Source organism: Python bivittatus, unplaced genomic scaffold (genome assembly GCF_059951505.1).
Source record: "Python bivittatus isolate LINGU-HERP-01145 unplaced genomic scaffold, Pbiv_v1 ctg000670_np1212, whole genome shotgun sequence".
Taxonomy (NCBI): Eukaryota; Metazoa; Chordata; class Lepidosauria; order Squamata; family Pythonidae; genus Python; species Python bivittatus.
This window is the reverse complement of record NW_028277094.1, coordinates 2965601-2992249: the sequence shown is the minus strand read 5'-3', so window position 1 is coordinate 2992249 and position 26649 is coordinate 2965601. Positions and strand designations below refer to the sequence as shown.

Sequence of the window (26649 nt, the reverse complement as noted above, 5' to 3'; positions counted from 1 at the left end):
AGCCGCGGTTCCCTTATTTCCTCCAAGCTCTATTGGTTGATATGACGCTCTATCCTCGAGGCTTCCTTCCTTTTGTCTGCTCTATGGTCTTTACTTCCGTTTCCAGCGAGAGGCTCTTTCTCTGGGCGCCGCTAACGTTGGCAAGATGGTGAGTTAACCGAATCCGGTTCCATCCGCCGCTGGGGCTGAGGGTAGGGGCCTCGGAATGGAGCCGAGAGAAGCGGCGAGACCGAATGCCGTGGTTGTGGGGCTCTCGAGGGACGCCTGTTGGGACGTGCGCTAAGTTTGGCAAGGCCGGAGCGAAATACAGAAAGAATAAAGGACACGGTTCTCTTAACCTCCTGATAAGCGAAGCACTAACAGTAGCGTTGCCGACGCTTGGGCCTAGTTCTCAGTGTAGTGGCCAATCAGCTGAAAGTATTCCTTGATTCTTAAAGAACTGATGCCTGGGCTTAATAGCTTTCCTCCTCCCTCCCTGTCCCGTTTTCCTCTTTTGTCGTGCATCTTAGATTGTAAGTCTAATTATGAGCTCTAACAAGAGTATTGGTTGTGGGTTTTGGAATGTTTCTCATGGGCCAACACTGGTTTTTTTCCCCGTTTCTTGTGAGACAGGGATGGAAAGATTTTAGACTCACTAATCTCTGAAAGGATCAGTGAACCTGCCTGCACAAGGACACATTTTGTGTAAAAGAGCCGTCTTATTTTGCCTTCATTCCAGGAGACTGAACTGTTCAAAGGCAATGGATTCATCTGGGACTAAAGGACCTACCTAAGGGACCGCCTCTCCCCCATGACTTCTACCCGTCCCACCCGATCACACAGAGAGGGCATGTTTCGGACCCCCTCAGTAAAAGAACTCCGATTAGTGGGGTCCAAAGGTGGGCCTTCTCTGCGGTGGCCCCCGCTCTTTGGAACATTCTGCCCCCGGAGGTGCGATTGGCCCCCTCACTCCTGGCCTTCCACAGGGCCTTGAAGACCTGGTTCTGCCACTTGGCCTGGGGCGGGGAGCCCCATAGAGGCCTGCTGTCTTCAGCCCCAGACTCTTCATCTCTTGGACTCTCATTTTCTTTTTAGTAATGTTTTTAAATTGATGCTTTATGTATTTATATATATTTATGGTTTTAACGTTTGTGTGAGTCGCCCAGAGTTCCCCCATTGGGGGGAGATGGGCAGGAGAGAAATTTAATAAATAAATAAATAAAGTCTTATTTATTTTCCAATAGCTAGAAATCAGTCTGGATTCTGGGATGGGGTGTGCTTATTGGAACACCTCCTTAAGCGAAATGGTGAGAATGAGCCTTTGGACATATAAAACCTTCCGGAGGCTACAATAACTGAGATAATCTGCTCTCTGAAGGGAAAAGGGGACAAGACTGAGACAATCCCCTTCAGGCCGGTCCTGTTATCTGAGATGGGGTGTGCTTATAGGAACACCTCCTTAAGTCGAAACTGACAAACTGGGTAAAAAGTAGCTTTCTCCCTGCTGTGGTGAATATCAGATATTGCAGTTATTGTCAGGAAAGCTACACTCCAGAAACGTTAGTCTTGACCTAGAATGTTCAGTGGCCAGTCTTATTCTTACAGGATGCTGAACAATTAGCCTCGTTTCTAAAGTGCCTCCCTGCAAAATGTTTTGCCTGTTTTTTACTCATAGAAGCGGGACTTCCTCTGCAGCGGGTTTGGAAGCGAATAGGGTTGGGGAAAGAGATGTAGGGGTGTCTCCTCCTTTCAGCAATCTGCTCAGTTGCCCAATAAAATTCCAGATTGACAGTTGCAATTAATAGCTAATCATACGACTACTATAGAGGCAGAGCTTGCACAACGTGCTAGACTAGAGTAAAATGGTGATTGGCAGTTTGTGGTTCTGTGTATTGCAGGAAAGACCCTTTATCTTAGTAAATCGGTGAACCAGGCCATCATGGTTGGTTGGCTTGTGTATTACATACGGTTTTGTTAATCCGGGTTTAAGGTTAAATGAGTTGTGTGAGCTCAGAGAAGACTGCATTGACAGCATTTAAACAAACAAAACATATGGATCTCCTCCCTGAAGTTGGGAGGGGATACTAATAGAATAAGTGAATGTGAGAATGAATGAATCAGCTACACGTGTCACATACTGTTCAAAGACAAAATCCATTCTTATCATCATCGTGATAGGCAACTCCAATACTCTTAGTCTTCCTCTGCATGCACCTCCTTCCCCGTTCCGACCGTGGGGAGTAATTGTCTTGCACTTAATAGCTTCTATAGAGATTCTAAATAATGAATGCATGTAAAAGGTTTCAGATTTGCTAAACAAATTTCAGATAATAGATAGCATAGGAAATGGCCCTAAATGGGGATCAGCAGTGTGGCACTCACGATAGCTCTAGATGTCATGTACCGGTTTTTCCGCAAATATATTTCACTCTAAGAAAAAAAAATTAAAGAGCCTAAAAGGGTGTGAGAGAGCCAAACCTCATAAGAGCTTATATTTTATCAGTGTTTATTTTTTAAATAAAAATGATTTTGGAGGGGTGCCCAGGTCATGTTATTCCAAACAGTGTAATGGTTCTTGCTACCTGAAATATTAGCTGGCCCTTGCCTTGGATCTCCTGGTGGTGGTGTTTTTGTTAGCATTGGCTCCAGCAGAAGCTATTCCAGCCTGCTGATTTAGATCCCTTTAAGTGAAGATGCCCAGGGACTGAACCCCTGTTCCTGCCTGTGATTAGCCAAAAGCTAGAAAAGCTTTTTCTTTTCAAGTGTAGGGACTTCAACTCCCCAAATTCCCGGCAGCGGCCATACTAGCTGGAGAGTTCTGGAGTTGAAGTCCATCCCGTCGGAAAGGTACCCAAGTTGGGGAAGTCTAACTAGAATATTTGCATGTTTTTGCCTGCATGGCCAGAGTTCTGTTAATTGCTGTAAAACTGATTCCTTGACAGGTCAACGTCCCGAAAACCCGCAGGACTTACTGCAAGAAATGTGGCAAGCATCAGCCCCACAAAGTCACCCAATACAAGAAGGGTAAAGAGTCTTTGTATGCCCAAGGTAAGCTGTTCTCTTTGGCGCATCACTGTCTCTAGCTACTGTTGCTAGCCCTCCATGCATTACGGCACTGCTTTCTCACTTCCTGATTTCTTTAATTATGAAAGCAAGAGGCCATATTTTGTTTCCACTGTCTTTGATATATTCTTAGGTATAATCACTGTTTCTAAATATATATGCGATGTTTTTTAAAGGCCATTGTTTCCTCTCTGTAATAGGAGAAAAGGGCCACCCTCTCAATTCATTTCCATCTAAACATGAGATACAAAGGGCATGCAGTTTTCACACTGGACTAAGCCTTTCTTTGCAAAGAAAAATGTTTATAACTGATCATGCATATTAAGAACAAAAAGCCCCAGAAGTAGGAAGAACCTGGGATTGTGCACCCTGAAAAGCATGGGGGCAGTGGGGAATTGAAGCATTGAAAGATTCCATAAAGAATAGCAGCCATGTAAATTCCTCACTTTCTAAGCTTCTAAAACTAAGCTTCTAACATTTGCTAACATTTACCACAGATGAGACTTCTGTAGCAGAGAAAAAAGCCATACATTTTAATAAATAAAGATGAAGATTCTGTTGACAAAGTTGGTCATGCCTGTTTACTTGTGAGGCTTCCAACTGAGAAGAAACAGGCCATGATTTTATCTGAGGAGATTGTTTCTTTCTTTTAGGAAAGCGGAGATACGATCGGAAGCGCAGTGGCTATGGTGGTCAGACAAAGCCCATCTTCCGCAAGAAGGTGAGCTTGCTTTGGTGGGCCCTGGGCACTACCTGGACTGTTGAATCTTACCTGAGGAACTGATGTTGGGATCTGTAGAACTGGACCCTTTTTCTTTGCTAGGATGCTGGCAGTGACTGTTGAAGGAATAGGGAATGGCCTTGAAAGACAGCAGGTAAAGCTGCTACCAAGGCAATGGTCAGATAAGAGGGGCTTGAGCCCAGGCCAAGAAAATAATATGGGAAAATGTCTCAGACAAGCCCCTCCCTAGTTGACACGATGATAAAGTGAAGGAGGGGAGAGGCTCATTCAGAAGTGCAAGATTCTGCTACTGTAACTATTACAATGAAAGAAGTCCTGACCTATATGGCATTAATGTCTTAGTCTGGTCTACCTTGTTGGACCAACTGTGACATTACTGAATATGCCCCAGATCAAGAATGGTCTTTTAAAAGCTTTCCAGAAATCTAAGTTGGCTGCTCACCTTCAAGGTCTGAAGCTTCCACTTCTGCATCTCCCCATTTTGCCTTGCAGCAGATGTGGAGGAGGCTGAAAAAGGGAAAGTTTCTGAAATGACCCGGCTTGAGTTTATATGACAACCCTCTCCTTCTTGCTTGCAGGCAAAGACCACCAAAAAGATTGTGCTGAGACTGGAGTGTGTGGAACCAAACTGTAGGTCGAAGAGGATGCTGGCTATTAAGAGGTGCAAGCACTTCGAGTTAGGAGGAGACAAGAAGAGAAAGGTACCACTTTCAGCAATATTACGGGCAGTGGTTGACCCATCACTTTAGGGTTACCACACAAGTCTGGTCTGCTTAGATGACTATGTGCTTAGCAGTTCTGGAGATAATCGCTTTCATTTGGAACACCAGATTAGCAGCAGAATTGAGTTGAATGCAAAGAATAAATGGAAAGTATTTTGAGTAAGGACTATATAGGAGTATGATAAATTTGACTAGAATTTTCTTTTGCCAGGATAAATATTTGAAGATGCACCTTTAATTTTTTTTTTTTTAAATACAATTGTCAGGATGCTGTGACAAATATATTTAAAAGAACTCTAGAGTTGTGGTATCTAATTTGGCACAAGACCATGGGGATTAGGAATTGCAGCCTATCACACTTGGGAAAAATGGGAAGAACCAGGTTGGAAAATGTTATCTGGGGCCTTCCTAGAATTGCATTTCCCGGGATCCTAAGTCCATTAAGTTTGTAATCAAAGTCTAGGTATATTTTCAGTTTTCTAAGATAAGGATTCTTTTTCAAATTGAAAATTCATCAAATGAAATGTGTTTTCATTAGTCACTATAGCAGATACTCAGTGTCTTATTTTTCTTTCACAGGGCCAAGTCATCCAGTTCTAAACATTCTTGGGTATGGAACCCATTAAAATTCTGTCAGAATACACTGATTTGTTGTATTTTCTTTGTTGCTCACTGTTGGGAAATATGCTTAGAGTTCATCTGATATGAATATTATTCTTCCTTACAAAATAAGTGTCAAAATTGATAACAAAATAAGTACAAAATAAGTACAAAATTGGTAACAAAATAAGGAATTTGATTAACTAAAGAAATCGTCACTGATTTGGGGAAATAAATGTGGGAAGCTTTTTTAGATGTCTCCTGCCTTTTGGGAAAGTGTTTCTATCAAATTCTGAGGTTCTACAAATTTATTGTTTAAATTTGGTACATTTACTTGTTTGCTCAAAAGCAAACAAGTAAAACTGTTTCATGTTCCTCCTTTTCAAGACATTAATTGCAATGTATATTATACATATTTGTTGAAAGTCATTAATGTGATGGAGACTATCTTCTGTTTGAAGAAACCTTAACAGAACTTGATCATTTTTCCCCCCTCTTTCCCCACTGGCTCGAAAGAATTGATTAGATTCATTTTGTTTTAGTTTTCCTTCAAGCAGTAACAGCAACTGGAATAAAACTTGAGAGCTTGGCTGACTTGATTATAAGAAGCTGGACCCTCAGCCAGTGGCTGCGTTGGACAAAGGCAGCATACGTCATAGTGAGGCAGAAAAGATTTAGTCAAACTATGGAAGGGGAATCTTCTTGGGGGAAAAAGCATGTTAATGAACAAACGTCAGATTGAGAACTTTATTAAGTGCTGGAATTCTCAAGGTCAAACTAGGGATAGTGCCGTTCTGACACAGGTGCAGAGGCTCCAATCTTGGTTTCTACTCTGGTTCCAATATAGATTTCTGCAACTCATAAAAAACCAAAAGTAACTCTGAGTTACATAATCTAGCTGTTGGATCTTAGGAGGAGCAAAGTGCACCCAAATCCTCTTAAGTAAGAATTTCTTCTGTTACTGCACAAACCTGCCTGTAAAGCTGTTGTATCCTTACAAACACCTTATTCTGATCCAGTGATTGTTGAGAAGCGACTGTGAGTATACACAACTGCACTCATCTTTTCTGTGTCTCCCAAAAGTCAACAGCACAAGAAAACAGGCTGCTGTTCTGCCACCACAGTTGTGCTTGTATGACACGCTGAAAGTTTGACACAAAGCCAGCGAGTCAGTTTTGTTTCGAGCTACACCTCCAGAAAGAAAGGCAAATTATGTCACCCTCTCGAGACTTCAAATCAGCGAAGAATTCAGAAAAGGCCATCTTAGCGCTTGTTGACAATCAGCTTCTTGACTGAAGGAGACTCTACAGCAACCTTGCTCTGATTTCTTTTGGAGGGTTTCTTAGGCTTTGCCTTACAACCTCTTGAAATAATTTATAAGGCAAAAATGCTTCATGTTATAAGGGGTCTTGAGAGTAGCTTTTTCCATTGTCAGTAAAAAGTCAAGTCTGTGTTCACCACTGTCTTCAGCAACACGGTACCAGTTGGATTCACCACCACCTTCAAAAATGAAACCCAGTTGTGTAGCCCCAGATCTTTCCTGGTAGGAAGAATCTGCTGGATCAAACAACTGGGATTACAAGCTAAGCCACTGCCAACAATCACAGTAGCAAGGACGTAAGCCCGTGGTCCACCCATCTCCTGCCGGTTTAATACAGCTATGGCAAAAGCTCCGTCAGAGAGTGGGCGTTCCCACAACTCAAAGTTGTTGTCCTAGAGAAAATAAATGGCATCTATGAGAAGAAGCATGAAGGCGCCCTTAATCAAATTGCGGAGTAAGAGGCCAAGAATGGATTACATTAAATGAATCAAATCTACCTATTTGATCCCTAGTTACAGGGGGCATCATTTAATAACCTGATTGTAAAATGAAATTTTACACTAGGATCGAAACATACCCTTCTCAGTTCTAAAAGTGAACCATCACCAAGCATACATATGAGAATAAAGAGTATTAAAGTTAGTATCAATTCCTTGTAAATAGGCAGTGTAAATTACACAGAATAGAAGTACGTTAAAACTAATGGAACATTTGAGAGAGGGAAGGTCTATTAAATTCTATAGTATGTCATTCATGGTGATTTTTATCACTTGTGTAATGACACACAAATGAAACGATTCAAGTGATGTAAATTTAATTTAACATAAATTTAAGCGCTTTGTCCAGACCAGTTTGGATGCAACAGACTTGTATGTTTTTCAGGGAAGGAAATTTTGTCGGTTGCATCTAAAATCAGCTAAATGGGGGAGGGGGGTGTCCATTAAATCAAAATGTTAGTGTAATATGATTCTGACGCTAAACACAGCTGATAAGAAAACAAAAACATTCTGCAGCTGAAGCCTCCAAGGGCAGACTTACCTTTGTAATTCTGTAGCCCTGCTTGCCCAGGGGATCCTGGTTGATAGCTATCACTTCCTTGTTCTGGAGGAGAGCCTTGGCTTTTGGGCTAATCTGACGCAGGTCGTTGGACATGAGCAGCGGAGCTGCCATGATAGCCCAGAGGGCCATCTGTGTTACTTGCTGGTCCCAGCTCAGGCCAAAATTTCCAATCACCAGCTGGTACAGGAAGAGGAAAGATTAGAATGGATGCCTCTCAACACTATAAAATTCGGCTGGAGAGCAGGAGGTGAGACACCTTGGTGGGTGAAAACTTCCTTCTCCAGGCACATAAAGAATCATAGAGGAGTTCCTGATGCAACCCCTGGGAGATCCCCTTCAAATAACCAGTTTGCAAGTGTTGGAAAGTTCTCTTGGAAACAATGGCTGGGGTTCACACATCCTATTAAGCCCTAACCCAGAGAAGCCAGGTTATGGCTTAATGCGATGTCTGGAGCCCTGTCCCTGCCAGTTGCATCTAATACTGGGTAAAACAGCCATGAGTTGTCCTACAGCTGCAGCAGCTGTTCCACATTTGAGGCAGAAGAAGGGAACAAGGCTTATGGCAAGCCTGGCACTTGGGGCATGGGAGGGTGTGTCTACTGCCTTCCTCAAAACCAGCTGTTCCATTTCAGTAGTTGGTGAATGGGCAACCTGAAGCCCCAGGCCACTTCCTGATGGCTACTATTGCTAAACGTTTTTGCCACAACATCCTGCCGTTTGCAGGTGGGAGACACAGAAATAGGATGGTAAGTCTGATAAGTTTAAGATGGTTTGATGTGATGGAATGGCATGGGACTGGAAGGGGGGTAAAGAACGTGATCTCGTCTCCAGAGCAACGCACTGGAGATAAGAGGCTAACGCTGACGCCCCCCTAACATTCCAGGAGATAGTGAATTCCTGTTCCTGGGAACTGCTGGCCAGTCTGGGAAGATTCTGTGAACAAGCACTAGCTAATAAACCTTGCTGATTGAACCTGCACGGTCTCCAGGAGTTCCTTGGGCTAGGCCTGACATTTACTGCACTTCTAAAAAAAACGAGGGGAAATGGCCCTACCCACTTTGCCTCACTACCCTGCTTCTGCAACTTCGGCTCCCCCAAAACTTTACGTGTGGCCCCTGCCCTCCCTAAGGTAGCCACACCCCCCCCACCCGAGCTAGTCACTGTCCGTGGAACAAAGCTATTCTTTCAACACTACAATTGCCACAATCCAAGGCAGTAACAAAGCACAAATCAGCCTACTGGTTTCAGTGTACTTTTCCCCATTTTGTTTTGATGAATATCCAGGCCGTTAACCGAGACGCATTTACCCTGGCTGGGTAAGTGGCCCGAGGACAGGTTTCCTTACCATGTCTGGGTCGTTCCAGCCACCGGGCCCAGCTATGTCAACAAGACTGTCCTGGTTATTAGAGGTCCAGTCTAAGATATTCTCGATGCTCCTCCAGGAATCAGAGATGTCAGCATAATTCCTCCAGTAATTACAGTATTGCTTAATTTCTGTGTAGTTGACCTGCCAGGAAGGAGAGAAAGGAGAAACATTTATTTCATACTTTTAGCCCTAAAAGTTGAGTTGAAGAGACTCCAGAGTCAGAAAAGGAACAGACTGATTTTGTTTGGTTCAGGATGCAAGTGGGAGAATCTCAGAAATGAATACTACAATTGAACATATTTGAAAAATTATAGGAAACTGCTTTATATTGAATCAGATCCTTGGTTGACCTAGATAAGTATTCTCTACAAGAGGCATACAATCTGGTGACCCTCCATTATTTTACACTACACCTCTCCCACTCCTCTGCTGCCAGCTATACTGGTCAAAGTCAGTAAGAGCTGAAGCTAATTGCAAGGGTGAGAATTAGACCCTGATGGCTTTCCAATTCACAAGACTCTCCTGGCCAATATAAATCATTAGTTTTCCCCAAATTTCAAGGGCATCTCAGTTTTTGATCACCAAAAAATCTGGTTTGGGCTCCAAAGACTAGGAACTATGCCAAGAGTTGGGAACCTGTGGTCCTCCAGGTACCTCCAAACCACAACCCCTAACAACCTCAGCCAACATAACCAATAATTAAGGATGATGGGAGTTGTAGATTCATCATCTGGAAAACGACAGGTTTCCCCATACCTGAAATATGGAAATCTGACTAAACGTAGAATCACCTCAATTACTATCCAGCTCCATTTTATTCCTTGCTTTTTCCCCTATTTTGTTTAGCCAGGTCAGGTACAAAGATGATTTCCCATTCTATGCTAGCCTAAAATCTATATAAATTAATGGGGAATACTATATCCTAGAATGAGATCAAAACAATCCCCTCTTACCTTTTGCAAAAATCTCTGGTAAAGTGGCCATTCGCATGAATATACAATACTTCTGCCAGTTTTATTCAAAGCCCAAGACATTTTCTTATAACCTGGTGGCAGAAAGAAGTGCCCCTACAATTAAAAATATTCCAATGTTTCCAGCATCTGCAACAAAAGTTAGGCCTATGCTCAGCCAAGCTTGACTTCTTTTGACTACAGGTAGTCCTCAGTGACCACAACTGGGACTGGCAACTTGGTCATTAAGCGAAGCGATCACTAAGTGAAACCATGACTCTGCTTATGACCTTACTTCAGCTTTCCTTTGCTTTACAGACCTGCGAAAGTCATCAACATGAGGACTGGTGGCAAAGTTATCTTTTTATCACTGTCGTAACTGCGAACGGTTGCTAAACAAGGCAATTGCTAAATGAGGACTACCTGTATTTAGACACAGAATCATAGGGCTGAAAGGGAACTCGGTGGTCTTCTAGTCCCTCCTGTCCAGGGCAGGAATCCTCTCACCATCCCAGACCAACGGCCGTCCAACCTTTGCTTGAAAACCTCCAGTGACGGAGCATCCACAACTCCAAGAGGCAGGCTGTTCCACTGCCTAATAGCTTTCAGAGTCAGGAAATCCCTCCTTATTTCAAGTTTGGGTCTCTCTGCAGAGCTTCCATCCACTGGTTCTTCTCTTACCCTCAGGTGCTGTAGAGAGTAAATCCATACCTTCTGCCCTATGTATTGGAATACTGTGATCATCTCTCCCTTAATTCTTCTCTTCTTTAGGCTACACCTACCAAGTTCCTTCAACCACTCTTTGTAGGATTTAATCTAAGAGCTCCTTACCAACATTGTTGTTCTTCTCTGCACTCTTCCCAGCTCCTCAGGGTCCTACTTATTTGTTTAGTTTTCTTTGGCATTAACAGAGAAATAGTTTGCCATTGGTTTCTTCCAGGATGTTTTCTTGACTTCCCAGGATAACCTAAAACCCTGGGATTTCCTGTGTCTTCCATCTAATTACTAGCCAGCTCTGACCCTCTTTAGCCTTTTGAGATGAATCTGGTTTGGCTAGGGGTTGCCCCTTGTAGCTGAGATGCAACAAGCCAGTGAAAATTCTGGAAACACACCAGATACTTAAGCTCCCTTAATTTTCTGGCACAATGTTTATTTTTCATTATTTTCCAGAACTTGTATACTGTCACGATTGTGCATCTCTAGGCAACTCACAAACCTAAATCATAAGACCAACTTTTACCACTCATTAAAAACGAGAGAAAATTTAAGAGAGCATACAGCCAGACTGCTGGCAGGAAAGCACAGAAACCAACTGCAAAAGTCTTGCTGGAACTGGCATATTTTTATGGCATATATTTATATGGCTTTCCATCTTTTGACTAAAGTAGAGGCCATGAGTGGCTTGTAATCTATAGTTTACGAGATATTGGTTGTGTGAATCTTCCCACTGTGGCTTGTTCAACAGATCATGGGCAAACCAGCCATGGCTTAGCAAGTTGCATGACTATAACAATTACATCCTTTACTGACGCCCCTTCCTGTGCTGGGCACACACCTTCAGCCATCTGGTCCAGCGTCTCAAAGCCACAACCATCGAACTTCAGCAGATCCACCCCCCAGCTGGCAAAGGTCTCTGCATCCAGTTCGTAGTGGCTGTAGCTGCCGGGAAAGCCCGCGCATGTTCTGTTCCCGACGTCTGCATAAATACCCAGCTTCAGCCCTTTGGAGTGGACCTGAATCACAGATGCCAATAGGAAAAGTAAAAACAAGATCAGAAAACAACAGGCAAGTTGGTATATTTCCTAAGCGTTCCTGAAAAACAATCACGCTCGGGGTAAACTTCCTCGACCTGGCATTCTCCAGATGTGTGGGCCTACAACACCCAGAATTCTCCAGCAAATACAGACAGCAGGAATACAGGGAGTTATACCTCCAAAACATCTGGCCTCAGGTTTGGATAGGCCGCTTTTAAGGGGCCAAACCAGAGAAAGACAGAAACCTACCTATCAAAAAAGATGCTGCTACTTAGCAGAGGGAGCAGGAATTCAGAGCAGATAAACAGATTAGTTTTATCAAAACATACTAGATGGAATGCCCAAGTAAAACCACAGTTGCAATGTACCTCTGAATATCAGGTGCTGAAGCCAGAGAACAAGGAATCAGCTGTTCCCATTATGTCCTGCCTTTGAGATTTGAGAAACAGCCATTAGTTGGAAATGGAGAGTCAACCCCCCTTGCCCGCTCCCAGATAGATCTTTTCAGTTTGATCCAGCAGAATGACTCTTACGGAATTGTGGGGAGGGTAGGTCAGTGGGGCAAGGTTGTTAATTTATGGCTTGCAGTTAGAAATTAATAAAGAAGGCAAAGTATGAATGTGCTTTGTTTAGGAAACCTCTCCCACCTTTTCTGGAGGGGAATTGGATTAACAGCAGCAGTGGTTTCTATGCATCCACATTCCTGAATTAATTTCCAGCTGCCCCAAGTTGGAAGAAGCTCCCAGGAGAAAGTTCCCAAGCACCCACTCACGTAGTCTGAGAGTTTGCCAATCCCGCTGGGGAAGCGTTTGGGGTCTGGCTGCAACCTGCCCTGTTTATCGCGGGTGGGAGCCATCCAGCAATCATCGATGCACAGGAAATGGTACCCAACGTCCTTCCATCCATCCAACGCCATCCGGTCAGCCATCTGCTTGAAGAGCTCTTCGCTGAGAGAAGAGAAGGAGAGAAAAAGGCCAGGAGTGAAGAGGGAAGCAGAAACTGAAAAAAGGAAGCAGTCACGTCTCGTTCATTCCCTGGATAGCTTAGTGTTGTCTATTCTGAGTAGCAAGAGTCTATCACTTCCTACCCAAGTTAGAAATGCCACAGACAAAACCTCAGATGTTCCACATGCAGCCTCTGTCCCCTCGCTAGGCTGGAGGCCAACACTGGCCTGATTTGCACATGGCAGTTGGTTATACTTGGCTTCCTCCTGCTCGCTGAATAAACCATAACAGGCTGGAGTCACCCAAGTAGGGTTCAGCAATCTGTGCACCACAGGTACCCCTCTTCACCAATTTCGGGTCAAGTACCCCAAGATCCCTCTGCTGAAAGTCAGCAGCAAAACAGCCAAACTTCAGCATCCTGGTTCTAGCCTCCAGTACTTTGGAGATGTTAAGAGCAGGAATGGGAGTCACTAATCTCTGGAAAGTCTCCAGTCCCATCTGCACCATTTGTCCTATTTCCCAAAACTGGGCCAAAATTTTCAGTAGCAATCCCCCCCCCCCGCGACACCAGTGAATTGGACCACCAGACAGCCTATGATGTGTGAACCCAGCCACAGTGATACTGAAGCAGCAGTCAGAATCCTTGTTCCTACTGCAGCTTTTTTTAATATTACATACACACTGTATAGCTATGCAGACGTCCTGTTCTTAACCCCTGTTCTCAATGCGATTCAGAGTTCCTTTTTGACAGACTCCAGACCAGGGTTTCTCAACCCTGGCAAGTTTAAGATGGGTGGACATTAACTCCCAGAATTCCCCAGCCAGCATGCTTCATACTCGGCTCTGTTCACACAAACTGAAAGGCTAGGCCCAAACAAGCCCCTTCTATCTTAGCCCAATATGAATTCAATCAGTGCTTTATTCTGGTGTAAATCAACAAAGAGAGGGTTCTATTGGGAATCCACATTTGCTTCACCCCTATTAATGCTGAGCTTTGAAAACCTGTCCTTTTCAGCCAATGGGAAGAGGTTGCATCAAATCAGAACCGTGTGGGCATTGGTCTGTTTTTGGACTTTGGGGCCAATGAAATGGCTATGCTTAGGGTCAGTGAAACTGTTGAAACCGAAACAGGGCCACCAATCAGGCGAGAGCTAAAACGGAGGGAAAACTGAAGAAAAGGGGTCCACTGCAGAAGGAGTGGGTCAGAGGAGGAGGGGGCGGGGAGGGGAGGGGGAGGGGAGGGGAGGGGAAGAAGAAGAAGAAGAAGAAGAAGAAGAAGAAGAAGAAGAAGAAGAAGAAGAAGAAGAAGAAGAAGAAGAAGAAGAAGAAGAAGAAGAAGAAGAAGAAGAAGAAGAAGAAGAGGAGACACTAGACTCGACTTGACTGGTGATGGCAACAGCACAACTGAGGCAAAGAGAAACCCTGTGAGAGAAAGAGCTGAAGCACTGAAGGTCCCAGGACAGCAACACACCTTGCAGCCAGCTGGACCAGTGCCCTGTGGAAACAGCACTGGGGACCCTTTGCTGAAGAGGATCTGAGGCAGCCAAGAAGTCTGCCACCCAATGCTGGGTGACTCCAGGCTCTGTTCTGATTTGACTTGAAACGTGGTTTGGTTTTGGCTCTCCTTTTTCTTCTGGGAGCCCTTGTCGGCTGGTTTAAGCGCAGCCCAGATGAGGGGAACGGGTGAGCCAGAGGGGGCTCTGAGGGTGAGAGAATGATGGATCCAGGAGGAGTCGGGTTTGAGCAACTGGGCTTTTGAAGGATGGAGGCAGAACTGAGACATCTCCTAGAGCGGGGCTGCTCCGCCTTGGCAACTTGAAGGCGTGTGGACTTCAACTCCCAGAATTCACCAGCCCTGTCCTGAGGCTCCATGCCAGTATTGATCAGCAGCCGCTGTCACGTTAGTTCAGTTTTGGACAGGCACCTTTTAAAGCATTCCTAACTGAGCCAGGCTTAACCAGCCACCCAGCAAAGAGGGGCGCTTTGGGGTTTCTCTGCCCAGGGGCATGCCTGGGGCTTTGGAAGGAAGGGGGAGGAAAGGGAAAAGGGGCTGGTGCCACCCCCTCGAGGGGATATTCGGGGCGGGAGGAGAGTCCGGCGTGGCTCTCCCCAGAGCGGAGGGGTCCCAGCTCTCCAGACCCTCGTCCCCGCTGAACAGCATCCCGGCGACCTCCTGGGCGCCCTGGACTAGAGCTCCCATCTTCCTTCGCCACGGGCTGCGGCTGATGGGGAGGCGGGTCCTGCTGGAAGGCGCCGGGCTGCCGGCCCCGATGCGCCCGCCGAAGGGGCAGCCTCGCCTACCTGATGCACTGGCGGGGCTCCCGCTCGCAGTCCGTCTGGCAGAGGAAGCGCTCCCAGGGCAGCCAGCCCATGGGCGGCGTCCGCGCCAGCCCGTTGTCCAGCGCCGCGGCCAGGCCGACCGCCGCCAGCAGCGCCCCCGCGGCCAGCGCGAACCCCGCGCCCCGCTCGCTGCCCGCGACGGTCATTCCGGCTTCTTCCCCCGAGTCACGACCGGGCTTCCAGACCGACGCGCTTCGGCCAATCACAGCGCCCCGCTCTCGGCCCGCGGCCAATCGCGGGGCTCCGCGGGCTTAGCCAATCGTCTTCCGCAGAAGGAAAATAAGTTAAAAACTCGCCGGGGGAGACGAGAGGAACCTCTTCCCTCTTGTGATGTTGTGTCATGTGACGCGCGTTCCAGAGGGCGGGCGCCACGTGACAGGGCAGAACGCGGAAGGGATTAACCCTTCCAAGCCGGGCCACTATTAAAAAGCCTCCCCGTTTAGTCCCTGCATCTTTAGTACCAAGAAATAACTTCTGGTTTTGGGACCGACACAGCGCACAATTATTACCGACAAAAGCAATGGCCGGCTGGGGAATTCTGGGGGTTGAAGTCCACACATCTTCAGGTTGGTGCTTCATGTTTGAGATGCATTTCCTCTCCAGCCTCTCTGCGCAAAAAGCTTTGAGAAACGACTGGGGGAAGGATCTAGGGGAGAACAATGCACTGTAGATGGAGGGCAGGCCCTGGGTCTGATCCTGCCGGTGTAAGAAGGGGGCCAACGAAATGAGGTTTCAACGGACATAAATAAGGCAGCAAATGAAATACAGAAACAAAATCCCAAAGACGAACTAAAGACGACTTGCTGCACGCAGAAGAAACAAACGCAGCGGAACCTTTTCCATTTTGCCACTCATACTTCTACCAGGTGCCCCTGGAGTCAAATTTTGGGCCTCCAAAAAAGCCAGGACAAACTGGGAGGCCTATATATTGTGGAACAATGCCACGTAGATTGGTGCAAGTAGAGAAAAAAGCACCAATGACTTCATGCCACCTCTTAGCCTCAACACGCACTGCAAGCAAAGCCACATCTTTATTTTTTCACAACCCTTGACAAGGAGAGAGAAAAACAGGAGACAAGAACTCCCGGGGTAGCATCTGCTGTTTATTATTTTCGCCCTTCAACCATGATGATGTGATATCCAAACTTGGTTTTAACAGGGGGGTCAGTGTACACCGCTTTGTCCATGCTGCTGACGGGCAAGGCGAACGCTGCATCCTGGAAGGGGCCCACCATGGAGCCTCTGCTCATCCAGCCCAGATCTCCCTGGAAAGCAAGAAAACAAGCACAAGGCAGGGGGGATTTTAATTAATGCTCTTAAGCCGGTAAGTAGCAGGTTTCTGGGATCTACTTTGTCATTAGAATCCCAAGATCAAACAAGAACCAGCAAATGAGGGACTGATGCAAAGGGTGGTGGCAATGACCTCTTCCACCCCACAAACCACATGCTAGAATATTCTGTATATACATGTATTGTTCTGCATTTCAGTACCTATAGGTTTGGAGCTTAAGTAGCCTAATTTTGGGCAAAAGCGAGAGGAAAGGTAAAGTGATTAGTGATGCAACTGGAGAAAAAAGTTTATCTCTTGACAAATGATTCTGCAACCTATCTGTAGAGCTGATCTACATATCCTGTTCTGAAAGACAGTGGCCATTAAAAGTCTAGATTGTACAGTAAACCTTAACCTCAGTTTCCATTTTAAAGCATTGTAACACACAACTTCCACCACAGGATCCTAAAAGCACTGCTTGCTTTCTTTGGAAGTACACATTGCCCAGATTCCCAGTCTAACATTCTGCTTATCTGCTTAGTTACTCTAAAAAAAAAAAAAACCCAAATGCACACAGACTAGTGACCCCACATCCAGCAAGGACCCCACGCTATTTTTACTAAGCGCACACTTCTCTGTATTTCCTCTACAGCTGACGACTCCTTATGTTTAAGTCCAGATCTCAGATATCCTAGAGTCCCCAAAGTTTAACGGACAGCAAAGTTTCCCTTTGGGCCTATTACGCTGCAAAGAAGATAACCGAAGCAATCCTGAGGGAACTGAGCTGCTCACAGGTCCCCCAAATAAAGAGGGGAAAACAGCAGCTGCACCTTGAAACACGTCCTTGTTCTTGCTCTAGTTTTGAGAAACAAAAAGACTTACTCCTTGTCTGGCTTTGTCTTCGCTATACTGGGCAGCTACCTCATTGAAACGCACTCCAGCTTTGAGTTTCTCCAAGGCTTCCAGAGCTCTGCTGTGTTTCTCACACAGAATATGCCTCACCTAAAAAAAAAAAACAAATCCAACCCAAAACATAGTTTAGATACATACAGAGAGGTCCTTCCACATTTGGCTTAACAATACTCCTACAGTTATGTTCCTCAATACTGGTAGCCAAGCCACAGTGTCATTTGCTTCTCAGTCACTAATCCTTGACTTGATGCAGTTTCTAGTGCCCCAATTCAGTTTCCCAATTTATGGCTACCTGAATAAGGATCTTGAGAGACTGAGAATTAGTAGGGCTTTGAGATTATTTGGTAGTAACATTTAATTTAGTAAGGAAATCAACCCTGACTGCTCATTGGAAGGATTGGTTCTGAAGCTCAAGCTCAGATACTTTGCCCACCTAATGCGAAGAGAGGACTCTTTGGAAAAGACCCTGATGCTAGGAAAGATGGAAGGCAAAAGGAGAAGGGGATGGCAAAGGATGAGATGGTTAGATAGCATCACTGAAGCAATGAACATGACATTGAGCAAACTCCGGGAGGCAGTGAAGGACAGGAAGGCCTGGCGCAATATGGTTCATGGGCTCATGAAGAGTTGGACATGACTTAAGGACTAATTTAATTTAGTGATTTTTCCCTTATCCAAAAGCATTGTTCAGCAACATTTTCATAAAAATATGTAAGTAAAAATAATAAAGAGAGCCAGTTTGGTGTAGTGACTAGAAACCCAAAGTCTGTGAGCTCTAATCCTTCCTTAGACACAAAGCCAGCTGGGTGACTTTGGACCAGTCCTTCTCTTTCAGCCCTGGAAAGAAAGTAGCGGCAAACCACTTCTGAAAAGTGTTGCCAAAAAAACTGCAGGGAGTTGTCCATGTGGTTGCCAGGAATCAAGACTGACTTGAAGACACTCCCTAAAAATAACAAGCCAAATATCCTTAATTTTATTTAGTGAACATAAACATATTAAGAGACTTATGACACTGGGCATTTTGTAGCAAATCCAGGTCACTGCCACCTTCTTTCTGGATTCTCTCCACTCTGAAATATCTTTGGCTTTGAGAGGATGATGCCTCATTCTACTCATTCAACCCTGTTCATGGCTGGAAGTGCATTCTCGGACGCCATCTCACACGGGGTGACCAGAAGACCTACCTTCACGGAACTGCCACCTCCTTTGGGCCCTTGACCTTTCTTGTCAGCTGCGTCACTGCCAGACGATGCTCCTCCTTTAAAGACACAAGAAGGGAAAGCAACAGTGAAACGGGATGGATAGTTAACATGGCTTCACCTCCATCTGCTGAATCTGCTGGGCAGGGCTGGACTGGACTGCAGTGCTCCAGGCTGTCACTCCTCACCTGGTAGAATCAGGGAGCAAGCAGGAGAACGCCAGAACCACCATGAATATCATCCTCTGGGGGTTCCCTCATGCACACTGCCCACAGTTTCACTCAGCATCCAGCCAAGAGCAAGTCTGAGCAGAAGAGGAAAGCTTGTTCCCTATTTTGTGAAATTTGGCCTGGCCCTGAGGGGGCATTTGTATTCTGACTAATGGAAGTCCTGCACATCCCACTGCCAGCTTGTCTCCCTATTCTGTGCTACAAACAGGGTCCAGAAGCGATGCATTTGTCGCGGCCATCCCAACTAAGCTGGGGAGCTGTCGGTCTGCAGAGGGACCAGTGATCAGGGCGAGCCGCATTTCCAAGCATGGCCCCAGAACTACAACTCCCAGAATTCCTTGCCAGGCCACCTTCAGGCAAGACCGCTTCCTGCTGGGCGAGCAGAATTGGTCAGCAACTTTCCCAGCAGGGGCGAGAAGCAGAAACTGGGAAAGAGAAGAGAGCGGCCATCCCGGTCCCAACCCTCACCCTTTGCCCCTTTGCCGCCGCCTTTCGCCTTCGGAGGCATCTTTGCGGTTTCTTCCTGCCTTTCTAAAGCACGGGGGAGTCGCTTCTCTATGACGTCACCGCACGCGACAGGGGCACGCAGGGCCCCACCCCTCGGCGCAACCGCCCTGGGAGATGCCTGCGGGCAGAGTTTAAGTAAATGATCTCAGCTGCTGAAATCGCAAATCCGCTTGTGGTGCCCATTGATTCAGAGAAGGGTTTCATAATTCAGATATTCCAATGGCCGACCCCCATTAGAGGGCTCTTTCCCTTTTCTTCTCTCAGCAGGGCATTACTGTTACTCCATTTCAGAAGCAGGACATTGAGCGGGTTAACCTTTTTTATTTTTTTCTCACACCCCTTGAGATATTGGATATACATCCGAGGCTAAGTTGGGAATTTCTGTAGAAGAACCTAGCCAAAATGATGGAAACCGCTAATGCTGGGAAATGCAAAGGGTTTTCCTCTCCTCCAAAAAGTTTTGGCCACCCTGGAGGTGGCCAAAAGTTAGTTCAGAGTTGGGGGAATCTGATGTTTGCCGTATTACAACTCTGGCCTTGGCCATTCAGAAACATCTGTACTTACTGAAAAATGCCCACGTATTTGTCTCTGCGAATGGATGTTATTTGCTTTAATCTAACCAAGATATTTTGCTGGCCAAGACTCTGATTCTCTTCTTTCTTCTCTCTCCTTCTGCAATCATTCTTTCTAGAATGATTGACAGTTGCCTCTTATTCAAGACTCTGAGGACAGGTCAAGATCTCCTCTATCTTGGGGAGCAGCCAGATACCTTAGGGCAGTGTTTCTCAACCTTAGCAACTTGAAGATGTGTGGACTTCAACTCCCAGAATTCCCCAGCCAGCCATGCTGGCTGGGGGATTCTGGGAGTTGAAGTCCACACATCTTCAAGTTGTCAAGATTGAGAAACACTGCCTAGGGGAAAGAGAAGAGACTGCATGACCCACTTCGCTATCCTCCAACCCAGGGAACAGCTGTAAGGAACAGGATGAGCAGACAAGAATCTGTTATCACCACCCTTCAGCATCGACCTCCTAAAATGGTTGCTTTCCCTCGTGGTAGATCTGACTGTGAACATGCTAAATAAGCAAGATACATTACATTCAGATTATTGGCAATTCTAGAATGGGCTACCCAAATTATACCATAGCCCTTTGACTATTGCTTGATCCAGTCTTACATCCAACACAGAAGGGAAACAGTAATATGCTCAAAATCCTGCTTCAAAATCTTGTCCTAAATGTCTGTGCTTCAGTGTTTGTGGTCCTCTGGAAATGCTGCAATTCACCCCAACCAATAGGAGACAAAACTACTTATAGAATTATAACTACGCTCCACCGTGAGCGAGATCCCACCCTTGATTTCTATAAATGTGTTGTGATACTGACTGTCTGCTCTGGATCTGGAGATTTTACTCAATTCTCTTCCAACATAGAGAGTCTCTCTCACTGAATCCTTATTCTGGAATGTTGTTTTCATTCACCTACTCACTACAACCCAAGATCCCTTTTCCAGCTTGTAACCAACACTTCAGAACCTGTCTGAATATATGTGGAAGTTGATTACAGGGAACCGCACTAGCCATTTTAATGACCGTTCTGTCAGATTGAAGAACTTGATCTGGATTTTTTTTTGCTGCTGCTTTTTGCTCTGACCACCCCAAAATGTTCACTGCTCACCCAAAATTTAACAAGTTTAAAAGCTCCACTCTTTTGATACTGACCGCCCCCAACACATTTTTGTTGCAACGTTGCAGAAATTTCTGCTTCTAAATATTGAGCATCTCTCTGTATTATCAAATGATGTCAGGGGCCAGAAAAGAAGTGTCTCCAATGTGATTACTGAATATTTTATTTTTTTAGCTGCTCTCAATGGTAAAAACATTTAACAGAGGCCTGAGTGTAACATGTTCAAAGAAACTATTAAAATGTTTTTAGCCAACAGGAGTTGTAAAAAGTATCAAAGATCCAAAAGAGAGGGTTAGTATCAACCCAACAGTGTGCATGACAGTCTTTTGCAAAAAGTCTCATTTTATTAATGAACAAACAAACAAAAGGACAATCAGAACCTTACAGTCCTTAAAAACTGGCCCCCAATTTTCTTGACGTAGTTTAAGGACTGGCTTTCCTAAGAAGAATCCATATCTGTGTATGCTACAAATATTGCACATTCTGCTAGTGTTCAAAGTGCTCCCGGCTTCAAGCTCAGGTTACAGTCTTCAGTCCTTCAAAGCCACAGAATTTCCATCTCTTTTCTAGGCTCGCTCCAACTCCGTTCATCTCTTGTTTGAAAGTATGCTGGAGTCGTGTCATGAGGGTTTCCACTTCACTAGCGCAAATCTAGAAAAAGAGAAGGGGCATCTCGTTAAAACTAACAAACTGGAATAACCCCTCAATGTTTGGGATAGTAAAACTGCCATCAAAAGCATCTGGTTAAGTTGATTGCCCTGCTAGAGGCTTGAATAGACAAAATCTTTCTTTTGCCTTCTGAAGAGCATCTCCCACATAGTCTTTTTTATACAATGGTATTAAGTGATGAAAACTAGTCAGTGTCTATCGTTTAACCATGGGATGGTTAGGAAGATGGGTGCAGGCCTTCATAACAGATGCACAGCATCCTCAACCTTCTTACTCACTTCTGACTTCACAATCTGTTGTTTTAACCAGTTTGCTGAACAAGCTACAATCAGAGGAGTTCACATTATGCTAAGCCAGAAACTACGACTTATAAAGCACAATGACTCGGTCTGCACATCACATCAAGTTATGTTTTAAGCATGGCTTACTGAATAAACCAGGATGGCTGGTTCACACATTACAGGAAGTGATAAACCATGGTTTTACCAACCCCAATGGCTCAGATCACACAAAATAAAAAATGAAAAAGATCGTAACAACTTAGGATGAGGTGCAAACTCAGCCAAAAGGGGTTCAAGCACACTGTTTCATTACTTGGCCCAAGTTGACCCACACAATGGAAAAGAAGCTGTGTGCACTCTAAAAGCAGAAGGGGCTCCTTGAGTTGCAAAAGCTTGGGATCCATTCAAAGGTGGCAAAGACTACCTAGCAGTTTACATTTTAATCTGTCCACCTACCTTACTATCCAGGCGCTGGAGGTAGGAGCAGATGTATTCGATGCTTGCCCCAAAAGGGTGAACATGCAGAAAAGTTGAGATTATTCCTAAAAAAAAATGTGGGGGGGAGGGGAAGATGTTATTCCCAGGAGACAGAGATGCCAGCGCAGAACACACCCTAATTTCTTACAAGAGCCCTTCTGTATTTTGGAGTGTTAAGTAGAAAATGTTCTGTGCATAGATCATTCTGTACACAGAACAGCTGTTTTGGGATGATCTGGGCCTGAACTGAAACATGCACATTTTGAGTGTTTTGCTCTGTGGGTGGAATAAAATGGGGCTCTTCCAGGCAGAAGTGGTTTGTGGCAGGGGGAGTGGAGGGAATAAGGCAAGGGCATTGAGAACAACAGCTAAGGGGAGAGAGAGAGGGAGGGAAGGAAGGGCACGGCCGGTGCGGGTCATCTCCTCTTCCCCTTCTCCCCTCAGCAAGATAGAAAGATTGGGGAAACAGGCAGGCCAGCAGGATATGCCTCCTGGGGAACTGGCAGTTGGGAAGACTGGAGAGTGGGCAGGCCACTGATCTTCTGCATGGAGGAGGGAAAGAGACCATGTTGTATGCCAGCCTTGCCCAAATTGTCCTGTCTGGATTTTGCTGTGTCCCAAATCCCAATCTTCCAGGTTTTGTTTCTGCCAAACCATGGCTGTCCCCAATGGCTCTGTAGTACTTCTGGAAAGCAACCCAAACACAACCATTTCATTCCTTTGTGCACACCCCTGATGGAAAACAGTTCGAGGGTTTCCTTACCACCACCCGCAAATAGCACAGCATTAAAGGGAGAAAACAAACACTGGAGGCTCCAGTTGTTCTGCCATCATATCCAGGGGGCTGCCGTTTATGTGCAGTTTTAATTCAGATCAGGTATGTGCTGCATTGCTGGATATCATTCTTAGGGCCCTTGAGCAAAATCTTGGGACGCAACCACCGAAAACTAGGCTGGGTTCAGTATTAAACTGTGCTAGACCAGAGGCTTTCCTACAGCATATGTTTGATCAGATTCAGATCCAGATAGGAATGGCCCAGGCCTCCGTCTGAAACCCTGGAAGGCGTCTCAGTCGGCGTGGACATTTCAGAGATAAATGAATGGTGCTTTGTGTAAGGCAGCTTCCGATGTTCCTAATTTGAATCTAAACCCCAAGGATCCTGCAGCTCAGTGGCCCTTACCCACTAATAAAGCTTCTCTCTCCAATCTTAAAGGGTTGCTGTGAAGTTCTCTTTCACGTAGGCTCTCCTTCTCTGGACCCATTGAGCAGATGGGTGACAAGTTGCTGCCCTAAAAGGAATTAAGGGGAATCAGCATATGGCACAAGCCTTGTCTCTTAACCACGTGCCAATTTCTGACTTGCACTCTGCAGACGTTGGAATAACTACACTGTCGCAGGCAATTAACTTAAAGGACATCATTTAAAAAGCAGATTGGGGGGAAAAGGTTACTTTATTTTATTTTATTTATTTATTAATTAAATTTCTATGCTGCCCATCTCCCCGGGAGGGTGACTCTGAGCAGCTCACAATTAAAGTAAAACCCAAAAACAGTTAAAAATATAAATATCCCCATTCATTAATTAAAAAGTCAGACTACATGAAAAGACTAAAAACATTCAAAATGACGGGGGGTAGAATCAATTACCCAACAAGCCAATTCCACTGGTGCGAGCCCCCATCTGGCCCCCAGCCCATCTGGCACAGCCAAGTTTTCATGTTCTTCCTGCAGGCCATGAGAGTGGGGGCACCTCAGGTGGTAAGTTGTTCCACAGAGCCGGAGCCATGGCAGAAAATTATGTTTTATATTTCATTCCCAGAAGAAATTCTCATTCATTCATTCTCACACAGAATAACAAATAAATAGATTGGCTGCAATGGAATTGCAATGCATACAGACAGGTATGGTAAGTACTACCATTCACAAAGTTCAGAAGACAGCTTACGTGATCTTTAGGATCTACTGGATCTTTCCCTCTGTCAGGTCCAGCTGCCAGTTCTTGCTACGTTCAGTTGGAAGAAGGAAAAGTGATCATCCCGTGAGTGTATGACCCTTAATGCAAGACCCTTCTGTCTTCCTTATGATTAAAACAGCCTTAGCTTTGCTGCCAAGTTTAAGAAGGAATTTACCAGCAAGTTACTTGGTTATTCAAGAAAGCAAAGCCAGTGTAGCTGCTAATCTTTTTCAAAGTAAATGTGTGTGTGCGCGCATGCGCGCAAGGACCCGCTTCTTGGTGATATTAGTGATTGAGGTTTGATGTTTCTCGGCTGCTTTGGATTTTAATTTTTGTAATGTTTGTAATTGTTTTTATTTTATTTTAATTCTGTTCACTGCCCAGAGTCCCTTGTTGAGATGGGCAGCCATATAACTTGGATAAATAAATAAAAATAAATAAAATGGATTTTGGTTTTTTTGGTATAACAAAACAAAACCCCATAAAATAACGGATCACGTAAACCCAGCAATATTTGGAAACTGTCGGCTCAGAAGCATTATATAGAAAGGCAAGCCAGTACAAAAAGCGATACTGCTATAAGACGAGACTATGATTTCTTTATATGGAGAACATCCAAATTCTTCACTGGAAGCATGAAAAGTCAGCAAAAATGTAACTGACAGGCGTCTAAGCATTGCCATTCTCAAATAATCAGACATAGGAAACATCTGCCTTTATCAAAACTGAAAGCTTCTTTGGCACAGAATCTAGATCTCTTTGGTACACAGTTATTTTTTTTTCAGAGGAAAAATAACCATAATTATGGAATTTGCTTAATAAATAAATAAATGAATGAATGAAATACGGGCTAGCTACTTCTCAGAATCTGTTGCCAACTTCCATCTGCTTGATTTCTGAGCTGTTACTGCCCATATATTTAAAATTATATCCTTTGAAATATAAGGGGGGGGGCAGTAGAAGTGTAAATTGCAAAATGATTTTTTTTTCTGGCAAAACTACGATGGCAGACTATTTTGTAAAGCTCCATCAGCAGACAGCATTATCTATGCCAACGTCCTACCCCGAATGTTTGGCGTTTAGGGAGAAAAAGCAGAGCAGCACACCGTCCAAAGCCTGCTACAGAAGACACAGCCCATACAGTCATTGGCTAAGAATGATTCCTACCTTTTCCTTCAGTCTCTCAAGCAGTTTGTCGAGCTGTAATTTTTCTTCTTTTGCTTTTTCCAACTCAGCTTCTCTTCTTTCACACTCATCTTGTAGTTTCAGAAGATGCTGGAATGGAGGGGGAAAATGCAGTGCAGCGTAGTAATTTACCACTTAATATTACTACTATGCCATGTAGTAATTTAAGACAATTCCAGCCTAGACAATGCAAAACTTAAATAATGCATGAATAAACACAACAAAGGCCAATGTGAGCTGTAGAGAAAGTCAATAGCACAGTCTTGTCTGCTTTCCCACTTTTTCCTCCCGTTTTCTTCTAATCTATTCCCGAGAAAAGCGTCTTTTCTAGGATAGCCTATATCCTTCCAACTTGCCTTGTGTTCTTAGCAAGGAGGGGAAACCTAATTTTCTTTGTTCCTGAACACCAATAAAACTCACGTAGATGACACCTACTGCTAACAAATGCATTCAGATTACAGCCCCATCCTGGGAGCGACTCAGACTTCTTAGATGGAACTTCTGCCCTAATTTTTAACTTTCCTTTTTTGCCTCTTCCATGTCCTTGATTTTTTACTATCTTCTTTTCTGATGAAGAATTGGGGAGAACTCAAGCGTTTGCCTACTATAGCCTGTCATCTGGGTCAGTCCGAAAAAAGGCAGAGCCCAGCTACGCCTCTCATTTGGGAAAGGGGGTTTTGGATAAATTACAAGTTTCACAATGAGATGAGCTTTTGCTCCAAGGAAAGGACACCAAGGAACCATTTTGGAGATGCCTCCTTCTCACATCACAAGAGAAGCCCCCACCTGCTGCATTCCTTGTAAAGTCTGCTGGAGAATTTTCAGCTGCTGATCCTTGCTTGGGTCATCTTCTCGCTCTGCTTTGCCCTGCTCCTGCTTCAAGAGCTCTATTTCATTTCGGTAGGCGTCCAGCTGACACCGTAAGCTGTTGTTTTCTTCCTTCAGAGCTTCTGTTTGTGATACTAAAGCTAGGATGGAGGAAGACAGAAAACTGAGATGGGCTAGCTTTCCTTATCACAAATTTCAGGCCAGTGTTCCACCGTGCACAAATAGCTTCTCGGTGGTCTTCTTCTAAACCAGCCTACCCCAAGCAGAAGATCCTCCAGATGTGAGAACCAATTCCCAGAATGCTCAGCAGTAGCCTTATTGGCAGGGGAATTCTGGCAATTAAAAGTCTGAAGGCCATCACATAGAGGGAGGCTGTTCTAAGATCTAATTCCATAATCATTTGTTGTGTGCGTGTTGTACATGTCCTTGTAAATGCAGTTGATTCACAACTGGACTTGCCTGTTTGAATTATTTGCTCTGCTAGATGCTTTTTCTTTTCCTCTGTATTTGCAACATTATAGCTGAATCAGGGATAGCTGGGGGGGGCAAAAAAGTCAAGATGGCAGATATGACTGCATGATCAAAGGCCTGCCCCCTATTTTACATTCATCCC

The 26649-nt window shown here is 44.8% G+C and overlaps 4 protein-coding genes across 5 annotated transcripts in view; 1 reads left to right on the top strand and 3 right to left on the bottom strand.

The window, feature by feature from the left end:
• Window positions 1-5153, top strand: RPL36A (ribosomal protein L36a). Its single transcript, XM_007434555.4, has 5 exons — window positions 1-148; window positions 2922-3027; window positions 3696-3763; window positions 4363-4485; window positions 5086-5153. The coding sequence occupies exons 1-5, from the start codon at window positions 146-148 to the stop codon at window positions 5104-5106; spliced, it is 321 nt and encodes a 106-aa protein (XP_007434617.1). The 5' UTR covers window positions 1-145; the 3' UTR covers window positions 5107-5153.
• Window positions 4390-15185, bottom strand: GLA (galactosidase alpha). Its single transcript, XM_088151570.1, has 7 exons — window positions 14802-15185; window positions 12329-12503; window positions 11358-11535; window positions 9806-9897; window positions 8832-8993; window positions 7466-7663; window positions 4390-6819 (listed from the first exon to the last, which is right to left on the bottom strand). Exons 1-7 carry the CDS (start codon window positions 14984-14986, stop codon window positions 6538-6540), a joined length of 1272 nt encoding a protein of 423 aa, XP_088007696.1. The 5' UTR covers window positions 14987-15185; the 3' UTR covers window positions 4390-6537.
• A 737-nt stretch (window positions 15186-15922) lies between these two features.
• Window positions 15923-19027, bottom strand: PIN4 (peptidylprolyl cis/trans isomerase, NIMA-interacting 4). The gene is made up of 4 exons (XM_007434556.3): window positions 18920-19027; window positions 18207-18280; window positions 16993-17112; window positions 15923-16105 (listed from the first exon to the last, which is right to left on the bottom strand). The coding sequence occupies exons 1-4, from the start codon at window positions 18957-18959 to the stop codon at window positions 15947-15949; spliced, it is 393 nt and encodes a 130-aa protein (XP_007434618.1). The 5' UTR covers window positions 18960-19027; the 3' UTR covers window positions 15923-15946.
• Window positions 19028-20794: 1767 nt separating this feature from the next.
• The window catches only part of ENOX2 (ecto-NOX disulfide-thiol exchanger 2), a 30987-nt gene continuing 25132 nt past the window's right edge, over window positions 20795-26649 (bottom strand). The window contains exons 10-15 of one of the 2 annotated variants that reach the window (XM_025170747.2): window positions 25995-26176; window positions 25191-25298; window positions 24015-24071; window positions 23251-23359; window positions 22050-22135; window positions 20795-21294 (exon numbers count right to left, since the gene is read on the bottom strand). In XM_025170747.2, coding sequence (XP_025026515.2) covers window positions 21160-21294; window positions 22050-22135; window positions 23251-23359; window positions 24015-24071; window positions 25191-25298; window positions 25995-26176 — 677 coding nt within the window. In that variant the 3' untranslated portion in view covers window positions 20795-21159. The remainder of the gene's footprint in view (window positions 21295-22049; window positions 22136-23250; window positions 23360-24014; window positions 24072-25190; window positions 25299-25994; window positions 26177-26649) is intronic. The other variant, XM_088151589.1, reaches the window with a different exon arrangement.

What these genes read in the sequence shown, in the direction of transcription:
- PIN4 (XM_007434556.3), bottom strand. Translation starts at nt 18,959, where the DNA reads ATGCCTCCGAAGGCGAAAGGCGGCGGCAAAGGGGCAAAGG. An exon ending in CGGCGGCAAAGGGGCAAAGG is followed by an intron (nt 18,281 to 18,919) that starts GTGAGGGTTGGG and finishes GTGTCTTTAAAG; the next exon opens with GAGGAGCATCGTCTGGCAGT. An exon ending in AAGACAAAGCCAGACAAGGA is followed by an intron (nt 16,106 to 16,992) that starts GTAAGTCTTTTT and finishes CTTGCTTTCCAG; the next exon opens with GGAGATCTGGGCTGGATGAG.
- GLA (XM_088151570.1), bottom strand. Translation starts at nt 14,986, where the DNA reads ATGACCGTCGCGGGCAGCGAGCGGGGCGCGGGGTTCGCGCTGGCCGCG. An exon ending in GAGCCCCGCCAGTGCATCAG is followed by an intron (nt 12,504 to 14,801) that starts GTAGGCGAGGCT and finishes CTCTTCTCTCAG; the next exon opens with CGAAGAGCTCTTCAAGCAGA. An exon ending in AGGGCTACAGAATTACAAAG is followed by an intron (nt 6,820 to 7,465) that starts GTAAGTCTGCCC and finishes TATTTTCTCTAG; the next exon opens with GACAACAACTTTGAGTTGTG.
- RPL36A (XM_007434555.4), top strand. An exon ending in AGAGTCTTTGTATGCCCAAG is followed by an intron (nt 3,028 to 3,695) that starts GTAAGCTGTTCT and finishes TCTTTCTTTTAG; the next exon opens with GAAAGCGGAGATACGATCGG. An exon ending in AGCCCATCTTCCGCAAGAAG is followed by an intron (nt 3,764 to 4,362) that starts GTGAGCTTGCTT and finishes TCTTGCTTGCAG; the next exon opens with GCAAAGACCACCAAAAAGAT.